Source organism: Hippopotamus amphibius, chromosome 3, assembly GCF_030028045.1.
Source record: "Hippopotamus amphibius kiboko isolate mHipAmp2 chromosome 3, mHipAmp2.hap2, whole genome shotgun sequence".
NCBI lineage: Eukaryota > Metazoa > Chordata > Mammalia > Artiodactyla > Hippopotamidae > Hippopotamus > Hippopotamus amphibius.
Genome location: NC_080188.1, coordinates 177,026,807 through 177,038,093, shown reverse-complemented (window position 1 = coordinate 177,038,093; position 11,287 = coordinate 177,026,807). Strand labels below are relative to the sequence as shown.

The window sequence follows — 11,287 nt, the reverse complement described above, 5'->3', positions numbered from 1 at the left end:
TTAAAATAAATTCTACAGCCAGAGTGTGGATAATTTTTGACTCACCCATGTATATATTTTCTGATTATTAATCATAAACTTATCATTTTTCATGGCTATGAAGAGAGACATATATGAGTTCAAAAGCATGTTAGCTCTGCCCACCTGTAAAAGAATGAGAACATTGTGCTGTCATTCTGTTCTCAACTGTCTCCCTGTTTCATGTGTAGAGACTGGGATGTGGGCAGAAGTGCCTGCAGAGGGGGCAGTGCCAGCTGTTGGAATCTGGCTGCAAAGATCTTGTGTGTCACACTAAGTCATTTGGGCCACTCCCAGAATCAAACCTTCCAACAGAAGGTTTTAAGCAAAGAATTGAGATCACTGAATTTGTTTTTAAAAAACATCATTCTTGCAGCATTTTACAGGGTGACTCGGGCTTGGCAAAGACTGGTGTCAGGGAAGCAAGTTAGAGTATCACTGCAATGTCTCAGATGAGATAATAAAAGTCTGACCTCAGGCAGTGACAGTAGGCAGATGGTGTGCTGATGTGAGAAGCATGGCTCAGGTAAAATTGACAATCCTGGGTGACTAGTTCAATGTTGAAGGAGAGGAAGAGAGTGGAGTTGAATTTGTCACCAGAAAGAGTGACATCAGGTGAAACAGGTTGTGTTGGGAGTGGGGATGGGCAGAAAGTGGCAGGAAAACAAGTTTGGTGTTGGCTTGGTTCAGGTGGACAGCCAGAATGATAGCCATAGAAATGCCAAAGCGAGATATAAAAACGGATGAAATTTCAAAGGTAGAGCCTTTAATAAAGGGGAAAATAGGGATTTATGAGAGGTTTACATAGTTTATGTGGAGCTGAACACTTGGAAATTATTGTAAATGGTATTTGAAGCCAGAAAAAATGTGAAAGAAGTTCAGGTCGAACCCCATCTTTAGTTTAAAAAAGAATTAAGATAACCAGTTAAATTTGAACTTCAGATAAAAAAAATAATAATTTTTATGTGTAGTGTTTAAGAGGTACTTATCCTAAAAACTAGTTATTGTTTGAGATGCAAATTTAATTGGGTGCCATCTGATAACTGTAACAGAGATGGCAAACAGAACGGCCTATGGGGACCAGGAAAGTAGTTTCACACAGTGAGGTGCAAGGGAGACATAGTGGAGGGTGTGCAGGCCGGGCAGCCTGAACCGTGTGTCCCATCCCCGAGAGCAGCTGCTGCCCAGCTCCAGCTGGCCAGGTTTGCAGAGACAGCCTCCAGACTGAGCAATGTTCTAATGTTTCAAGACATAATGTAAATATAATAAAAACTTTAAAATATTATTGCAGCACTATTTACAATAGCCAGGACATGGAAGCAACCTAAATGCCCATCAAGAGATGAATGGATAAAGAAGATGTGGCACATATATACAGCAGAATATTACTCAGCCATAAAAAGGAATGAAATGGAGCTATATGTAATGAGGTGGATAGACCTAGAGTCTGTCATACAGAGTGAAGTAAGCCAGAAAGAGAAAGGCAAATACTGTATGCTAACTCATATATATGGAATCTAAAAAAAAAAAATGGTACTGATGAACCCAGTGACAGGGCAAGAATAAGGATGCAGATGCAGAGAATGGACTGGAGGACAAGGGGTTGCGGGGGGCGGAGGCGAAGGGGAAGCTGGGATGAAGTGAGAGAGTAGCATAGACATATACACACTACCAACTGTAAAATAGATAGCTAGTGGGAAGTTGCTGTATAACAAAGGGAGATCAATTCAATGATGGATGATGCCTTAGAGGGCCAGGACAGGGAGGGTGGGAGGGAGTTGCGGGAGGAAGGGGCTATGGGGATATGTGTATAAATACAGCTGATTCACTTTGGTGTACCTCAAAAGCTGGTACAAGAGTGTAAAGCAATTATATTCCAATAAAGAGCTTTAAAAAATATATGGAATAAACCAATTTTTAAAGGGGACAATCAATAGAAAGAAACAACTCCGTGAGGCACAAGCAAAGCAGGTCTGTGGGTTCTGTAAAGCATAAGGGCCGTGGGTTTGCAACCTCTGATCTGATCTCTACAGGGTGGGTGGAGCAGGTCTGTAACCTGTAAAGTATGGTGCTTTGCTGTGTCAGGGTAAACAGTACTTGGCTGTGGGGAAGGACGGCAGCAGGGGGATGATTCCCTGCTGCAAAAGGTAAGACAGAAACAACTTCTCTGGCCACAACTCCATGATCTCGCCCCTCAGTGCCTGAATGTGCCCCACTGGCCACTCTCCCCATAGCTGGGCAATGGCTCAAAGCCCACAGGGCCGTGCCTATGTTACCTGCGCAGGACCTGAGAAAGAGGAGCCCACCCTCCCAGCCTTTTAGGTAGCAGGGCTGCAGCAATTGGGGTTTTGAAAGCTTTCATCAGAAAATTGTGGGCGGAAACTTCCCTGGGGTTTGCTCTGAGCTTCTTGAGGCTTCTCAGCTTCAGATACAAAATGAGTAGGCGTCCCTTTGAGAAGCAGAAAAAGAGAAAGAAAGAGAGAACGAAAGAGAGGTGTTTCCCTTGATTCTGGAAACTTTATAAAGAGAGAGCCAGCTTCTTTCTCTCGAGCAGTCAGAAATAGGAGTCCAGTCCCTGATACCCGGGCCTCCGCAGGATCGAGAAGGAGGAAAACTCTTGGCTGGGGACTGGCCTGGGGCACTGGCTGCCATGCAACAGCCCTTGAATTACCCGTACCCCCAAATCTTCTGGGTGGACAGCAGTGCCAGCTCTCCCTGGGCCTCCCCAGGGTCAGTCTTCCCCTGTCCGTCCTCTGTGCCAGGAAGGCCCGGGCAAAGGAGGCCACCACCACCACCACCACCACCACCAACACTACCGCCACCGCCGCCGCCACCCCTGCCTCCACTACCACCGCCACCTCTGAAGAAGAGGAGGGACCCCAACACAGGCCTGTGTCTCCTTGTGATGTTCTTCATGGTTCTGGTTGCCCTGGTTGGATTGGGGATGGGACTGTTTCAGCTCTTCCATCTACAGAAGGAGCTGGCTGAACTCAGAGAGGTAAGCTGCCCTGTGGATTGCTGCACCCCGAAGGCATGGGTGCGAGACAGCCCTGCTGTAGTGGAGGGAGGAGGCCGACAGGGATCTGTAAGGACCACAGTCTTGCTTGCAAAGTACTTCACAATCCTCTTTCCCTGTCTTAGAAATGAATCACTCTAGCCATCCTATTCTATATGCAGAGAAATGGGGGCTCAGGTGAGTGAAAGGAATATTTTCTATCTTGGGAAGGATCAGGGCCAAATGAGGACTGGCAGTTAGAGTTCTTTTCCCAGTTGCCGAGTCAGCCTGCTAAGTTACTACCTACCTCATACTGAGTGATTGAAGAAAGAAAAGGAACTTGGAATCTTGCTTAGAAGTGAATTTGCTCAAAGGGACAAACTAAATTTCTTTGAAAATACTAAGTATTGAAACTATTCCAAAGCACAAAACTGAAGCATGGAGAGGCACAATTGCTTGGCCAGAGTCTGAGTTAGGAGAGGTTCTGAGATATTTAGATGCCCTTTCCAGTGCTTAGATTATTTGACAATTCTGCCTCCTTTGCTTAAAGAATTTCATATTTATTATATACTTTTTCTCTTTCTGTTTTGCCAGTCCACCAGCCAAGGGCATATAGCATCATCTTTGGAGAAGCAAATAGGTGAGTCCCTTTATGCGTGTACATTGAGTATCGCAAGGTAATCTCCTCAGTGCTGAACCATGTTGGGGGAATGCCTTGAATTCCGTCTCATTCTCGGGCATATGTATAGTATGAAAGAGGAAACCTAACCAATTCTGAAGCTCTGGTCATTTTGGTTCTGCCCTAAAATATGAAGTGAATTTAATTATTCAAAATTAGTGTAGTTGAGTATTGCAGAAAATTCAAAATAATTTCTGCTTGAATTTGGAAAGAGCAACACACATATATAACCCTGGACCTTTGCTCCCTGAGCAGCTGGCTCCAGGCCTGTCCCCTTCCTCAGGCCTCCTGGTTCCCATGCACAGGGTGGCAGCTATAACTTCTCTGGAGAGAAGGGGAGGTAAAGGCAGCGACAGCTGTTGCTGGGCAAGGTCCTTTTCTCTCCTATTTAAACTCTAAAAGAGATTACTTAAGAGTCAGACCTTATTTAAAAATTTTTCATAGGATATATTTAAGCTTTTAAAAAGCAGGCAGCCAATCATCCACATTAGGAGAGTTCTTTTCAGCCACTGGAAAGCTTGGAGGGAGACTTTAGCCATCATTCAAAGGGTGGTCACACTTCACTCACAGAGGCAATCGTGAGCTACTTTCAATAATAAAGGAAAACCCTTTGTATGAGATCCAGGACAGGAAAAAGATGAAAATGTTGAACACTGACCTCCTAAAGTTTCGGGACATAGTTTTGGAAACGATGGACAGATAGATTTAGAATGCTGCAACTCATTAAACTAAGATTCATTGAACTTTAGATTTGGTAAGGGTTGGAAAGGGAACTTAGAAAACATCTGATCCAGTTATCTCATTTTTCAGAAGAGAAATAAAAACACCAGATAGATTAGGTGATATGTCGAAGGCCACTGCTGTGGAGCTGGGCTGAGAAGGAACACAGGCTCCTACTGCCTTGTCACCTACAGGGCTTCCCAGCACATGCTCTGGTGTCTCATGGCCTAGGGAAACGCCTGTCTCTCTCTCATGGCCACAGAATGAGAAATAAAGATGACAAACAAGATGCCTCTGTGAAGACAGTAGGTAAATCTCATCCTTAGAAACTGGAAAGAAAACAGAAGATAGCACTGCCCATCCAGGAAGGGGAGCCTGTTCCAGTTCCTCAGGATGTGCCTGAGAAACCCAAGTCATCCTTTTTCCCTAAAAGGTAGGCTCTTGTAGGAGCCATCTGTAGGATCCTCTCATTTCTAGTTTGGGCCTGAGTACCTAAGTGTTAGAAATGCCAGATATATCCAAGCAGAGTAGAAATATTTGTTAGAAAAATAAAGCCTCTGGAGGATTTCTAAAATAAAATAGCTTTGAAAATCAGTGGAATGTGGCTGGTAAAATGGGTACCTAATTACTCATCTTTCACCCATTGTCTAGAGTCATTTTAATGATTAAAAGTCAAGTGAACAGATGAGTTGGGTCTAACTATCTCACTAAATGAGTACCAAGTATCTTTCCTAGATCAACCCAGATGAACCAGAAATTGGTGAATTATCACACAGAAATCAAATTAGCAACTTTACTAATGAGATAATAGATGCAAATTTTAAAGGGGGAATACCTAGGTTTACCTATCAAATTAGTGAGGTTTAAAAAAAAAGCAAAAAACCTAGATTGGCAAAAATGTGAGAGGAAAAGTTCTGCTTAAACAGTTGGCAGTCAGTGGGCATGTAAATTGCTATACCTTTTCTAAAGAGCAGTTGGGAAAAATATATCAAAGGATTAAAACTGTTAATTTACCTTGTAATCTCACTGAGACTTTATCTTAAGAAAATAATCAAAATGTGCCTGAAGTTTTATAATAAGGATGTTCATCACTTCCTATAAGGCCATTTATAATAAATCATTCAGAAGAAAGTTAAATGCCTCTTAATAGGAAATTAGTTAAGTACATTACCATGTATATGCAACAACTAAAAGCTATATGTTAGGACAATTAATGCCATAGAGATTGTGCATTCTATATTGTTAGATAAAAAAAGTTATAAAACAGTGTGCTTAGTTTAATATTGACTATATAAAAGCATTCGCATATTTTTGTATTCTTAGTAAACATCTAGAAGGATTTATACTCCAACAGATTAACTGTGATTTTTCTCTGGGAGGTATTATTGTAGATTATTTAAACTTTCTTATATGGTTGGCTTTCATTTTTCATTTTTTCACAGTTAACTCATTAAATCTTTTATTCATTCACAAGTGTTCTTGGAGTGCTTCCTGTGTACCAGGCTGGGTGTTGGGTAGCAGGTGATGACAGAACAAGAGACAAGGGGCCAACCCTCATGGAGCTCTTAGCATGCTAGAGAAAATAAACAAAAACAAGCAAACAGACAACATACCTTCAAGCTGTACTAAGTGTGACCTAAGATTGAGTGGTCTGGAAAGTCTCCTCTAAGGAGGTGGTGTTAATGTGGGTATGTGTATGTGTGTGGGTGGGTGGGAGGCTGGGAAAAGTATTCCAGCACTGAGAATGGCATATGCAAAGACCCTGGGGCAGGAAACAGTCATCACCAAAGTATGGGATCTATTTTTACTTTATTTACTCTAGCATTTATCCAGCAGATATTTTTGAGTACCTTCTATGAGAATACCACTGCGAGGGATATAAAGATGTACAACATGTGGTTCTCTGTTCCACTTCCTGTCAGCTCATGGCTGAATGCCAGATCAGCTGCACAGATGGTTTGTGGTGTAGGAATATAGAAGAGACTCAGTTTTGCCTTTCCTGTTCACTAACACCTCATTCATGGTGGGTGGTCCTAGGTGGCTACAGAGGTCATGACTGCTCACGTCATAGTCTCAGTTGATTGGAGCGTTCTCACACCATATGGAGTTTTACAGGCTAATCATGAGGAACCTGGTGTGGATGAGCACCTTTCTATGCAACTTTCTTGAACATCTTAGCTGAATGCCTTAGCTAAGTGGAAGCACGGTTCCATTGAAATATCTGAAGTCAGAGAAATGGTATCTATTTTGAGAACTGGTGTCTATTTTAAATCTTTCAATTTAATTTAGCAAACATGTACTGATCACATGCCCTGGGTTAGAAACTGAGCTAATTACTCTGGTGGATTAAACATATAGTAAGGATCTGCCATTTATTTGGGGGAATGAATTATACAGTTACCACAAAAAAACGGGGGAGTCAGAACTCACAAGAGAGGTGAAGACAGAGTGCTTCTAGGCGTCAAAGGAGGGAAAAATCATATTTGATTAGAAAGGTTTGAGAGGGTTTCCCAAGGAAAGAGGTATTTTAGATGGTATTTGTAGGGTTGATAGGAATTTGGTGCAGAGATCTGTTTGGAAGGGCATTCCAGGCAGAAGGAACAGCCTGGGCAAAGGCACAGAGGCGGGGAAGCTGGGTATGTTCAGAACTGTTGTTCAGCTATGTCCAGTGTGGGCGAATAAAGGAGATAAGGCTGGACAGATAGGTAGGCATCACGTGATGGGGGACACTTGTACACAATTACATGTTCAATGAGGAGCTATTTGAGGTGTTTGAGACCTTAGGATAATTAATTTGGGGCAGATTGTAGAATGCCATTGGGAAGACCTAGTAGCCTGGAGATTAGCAGTCTTCTTCAGACTTTATCCTGCAGAGTCCTAAAGGCAGCAGAGCCAGAGAGGAAAGAGTCTTGGATTTGGACTCAGGAGACCTGAGTGTCAGTCCCACTCTGACACTGAGTAGCCAGGTCTTCTTGGACTAGTCACCCAACTTTATTTTTTTTCCGGGAAATAACTTTTTATTTTATTTTGGAGTATAGTTGATTAACAATGTTGTGTTAGTTTCAGATGTACAGCAATGTGATTCAGTTACACATATACAAGTCACCAACTTTCAAGCTCATCTTGCTGTCTATAAGATGGGACAGTAATCTCTACCTCAAAGAGTTGTGGCCAGTTATAAATGCAATAACTTGTATGACACATCTTTATAAACTAACCTTTCTATTATTTTATTGTAACATTATAATTTATGCATAGGTCTATTTTTATTTGGTTCCTTTTTACCTCTCTGTTTCTGAAATACAGGCTGCTGTGAGTCCTACAGTTTGGACTTGAATGATTTGTATATATTAGACTGTTGCTGTTTATGCTTAAAAAACTCTTTTATTTAAATGCCCTGTTTAGAGTCCCACAAAAAGAATAGTTGTTAGGTCATTTTTACATGTATCTTTCATCTGTCTGTGATACAGGTCCCTCCAGTCCACCCTCTGAGAAAAAGGAGCTGAGAAAAGCAGCCCATTTAACAGGTCTGTATTGGAAGGTGGGCTTGGAAAAGCCTTTGGCAGAAAGTAGGATAGCTGGTTGGTTTCCATGACTGTGCTCTGAGGGAATTGATACTTTCCAGTGATGGTATTTGAAACCCAAGAGTAGTCACATCTTTCTAGTCCGGTCAACCTCATATGCATATTGAGCCCCTACTCCGGGCAAGGCCCTATTCTAAACTGGAGAAATGGAGCTGCTTATGATGTGCTCCTTGCCCATAAGGAGCTCACTTTTTTCACTTTCTCCAAGGATCTTTAGGGAATTTGGGGCACAGGTCCAAGAGGTGAGAGCTGGGAAGATGGGGAACAATGAATTATTTTAACACATGTTCCCCTGGTTTTCAGAGCTTTACTCTGCTTTGTCCATAAGTAGAAATAGGAAAAGGGAGGCCTGGTCCTGGCACTAATGGTTGTGTAGTGGAGCAAAATGATTTGACAGCAAGATGGTATGGGCAGCCCCAGTGTAAAGTTCACAAATATCTGGAAAGTCGATAAGTATCACGGAAAGTGGTATGATGCTGTCCCTGAAATTATTTCGGGAAGAGGCTATAAAATGATCCAATTTAGATCAACAGACATTTCTGAGCACATGCCATGTGCCAAGCCTGGGGGACATGGAGCTAAATCACACGTGGCTCCTGCCTTCAAGGAGCTTACAATCTAATAGGGAAAGACAGGTACATAAGCAATAATTCCAGTATTCTCTGCTTAAGGTACATACATAATGCTGTGGGGATGCAAATGAAAGGGGATTTTCGCCCACCCTGAAGAATCCTTAGTGTAGGCGAAGAGTTGGACTAGATGATCCCTAAGGTCCTTCCCTATTTTAGAACTTCAGAGTTCCTTGGATTTGACTTTCCCCCTCATGAAGGGATCCCAAACCTTAGCAGTTTTGGTGCTAGTTCTGAATATCATAGGATCTTTGTTCCCAAGAGCTAAAATCATCCATTTCTCACTGCAATTGATTAGGGCTATGTGCTATTGTCCCAGTTGTGTGGATGATAAAATTGAGGAAGTCAATATGATAGAAGGTGCTGAAGAAATTCAGTAATGGGTCAGGTTTGATCTATCACCCAGTTCTATATGGGCTATGTCATTTGGAGGAAAAAGCATTTGCTCAAGGAATGGTCCACAATTTTGCCCTTAGAAGCTTGGTTTGTTGGATACATGAGCGTTCCTGGCTGACAGCTCCTCTCTGGTTTGATTTCAGGCAAGCCCAACTCAAGATCCATCCCTCTGGAATGGGAAGACACTTATGGAATTGCCCTTATCTCTGGGGTGAAGTATAAGAAAGGCGGCCTTGTGATCAATGAAACTGGGCTGTATTTTGTGTATTCCAAAGTGTACTTCCGGGGTCAGTACTGCAACAACCAGCCCCTGAACCACAAGGTCTACATGAGGAACTTTAGGTACCCCCAGGATCTGGTGCTGATGGAAGGGAAGATGATGAACTACTGCACTACTGGCCAGATGTGGGCCCGCAGCAGCTACCTGGGGGCTGTGTTCAATCTCACCAGTGCTGACCATTTATATGTCAATGTGTCTGAGCTCTCTCTGGTCAATTTCGAGGAATCTAAGACATTTTTTGGCTTATATAAGCTCTAAGAAAAGCACTTTGGGATCCTCTCCATTATGGTTCCTTGCTATAGGCACTGAGAATGTTGTCTTGAATGAGGGTCTTCTTAAGTTCACTTGAGGTCAAGAGAGAAGACATGAACAAAGAGGATCTTGAGACCACAGGGTCCAGCAGGTCTACAGCTCCTCATCTCACCTACGGTCCATGAGCCAGATGGGAGGAGGACTCTGAGTAATGAACGTGAAACTCTGGGCTGCCATGTGAAGATGCAGAGGCAGGGAAAAGCAGCTGCCAGGGTGTTCTACACTCACCTTAAGTGGCCTAGCACATTTTGTACCAAAATGTGCTAGGCTTTTTAACTCACCTTTTGGGGTGGGTCTACTGTCTACCTCAGGGGAGGCTGTCTTTCACGTATATGGATGCGACATGAATGTATAAGGGATGGGAAAAGAGGACTAGGCTTATGTGATAAGCTAAAGATAATGAAAGGCCAGTGTTTCACTGGCAGCATCTTTACTTCTAAATGCATAGCCTGAGCCATCAGGTGAAGCTAACAGAGAAGCAAGGGAGATCTTTTGGAGACTCAATCCATTCCCTATACAGCATGTATATTTCCAGTGCAATCGTAGGGGGTGTGTGTGTGTGTGTGTGCGTGTGTGTATAAGAGAGAGAGACTAGAAGAATTACATAAGTAGAGAGAATGTGGAGATTGGGAAGGACATGTTAGGAAAGTATGGGTTGCATTTGGTGGTAGATTTTGAATGCTTTTTGGGCAACCAACTCTAATAGTCCTCAAAACCCTTTGATTGTCAGTTATTAAAGCTGTTTTCCCATAATATAACCAATATTTATATATATTTTGTGCATTTTCAATGAAAAGAATACATGTAAAAAAAGTATATTTTAGAATACAAATAAACATTATGTGTCCTTTTTGGAAATCACTAAGATTTGGATTTTATCCTTATTGTTTCTTTCCTCCATGGCTTTCTCATTCATTATGACTTAAACTCATTTTTTAAAAAATTTTATTTATTTATTTATTATTTTTTGGGGGGTACACCAAGTTCAATCATCTGTTTTTATACACATATCCTCATATTGCCTCCCTCCCTCGACTCCCCCCCCACCGTCCTTCGAGTCCCCCCCACCCTCCGCATCCCAGTGCTCTAAGGCATCTGAAGCGAGAGAGTAGCACAGACATATACATACTACCAACTGTAAAATAGATAGCCAGTGGGAAGTTGTTGTATAACAAAGGGAGTTCAACTCGAGGACTTAAACTCATTTTAAGAAGAATTTACTAGGGCGAGAAGAGCTGTGAGGCAAACCTTTGCGTCTTTGCCAGGCTCTCCTCTCTTCTCCCCATTCTCTTTCTCCTCCGTCTCCCACTATCCAGAGTTTCCATCCCCAATGTCATTGCCAGTGTTAAGCTCACCCAACTTGCCAGAGATGTGATGACAATTTGTCTTTCCCTGGGGGCAGAGATGTGGCACAGTGGCAAGGGCACAGACTTCGGACTAAAAACCCTGAATCTGAATCTTTGTTCCTCCACTTACAAACTATGTAATCATTGGGCAGATCACTTGACACTTTTTGGACAAGAAGGGGCTGATATGTACATAAAATATCTAACACATAGTAGAATGTCAAAAAGTATTATCTGCCATTATTAAGAAGCCACTCTACGGGAGGCACTTCACTCTCCAGAAGAAGCCACTGATCTGAGGGGTCCATCCAAACACCTGGTTTCTTGC

The 11,287-nt window shown here is 42.5% G+C and overlaps 1 protein-coding gene across 1 annotated transcript; it reads left to right on the top strand.

Moving 5' to 3' along the window:
- The first annotated feature begins 2,467 nt into the window (after positions 1–2,467).
- On the top strand, positions 2,468–10,384 carry FASLG (Fas ligand). Its single transcript, XM_057728077.1, has 4 exons — positions 2,468–3,016; positions 3,608–3,653; positions 7,883–7,939; positions 9,165–10,384. The coding sequence occupies exons 1-4, from the start codon at positions 2,669–2,671 to the stop codon at positions 9,557–9,559; spliced, it is 846 nt and encodes a 281-aa protein (XP_057584060.1). The 5' UTR covers positions 2,468–2,668; the 3' UTR covers positions 9,560–10,384.
- The last annotated feature ends 903 nt before the right edge of the window (positions 10,385–11,287 follow it).

Coding starts and splice junctions, on each gene's coding strand:
- FASLG (XM_057728077.1), top strand. CDS start 2,669: ATGCAACAGCCCTTGAATTACCCGTACCCCCAAATCTTCTGGGTGGAC. Junction 3,017..3,607: donor AGCTGGCTGAACTCAGAGAG/GTAAGCTGCCCT, acceptor CTGTTTTGCCAG/TCCACCAGCCAAGGGCATAT. Junction 3,654..7,882: donor ATCTTTGGAGAAGCAAATAG/GTGAGTCCCTTT, acceptor TCTGTGATACAG/GTCCCTCCAGTCCACCCTCT.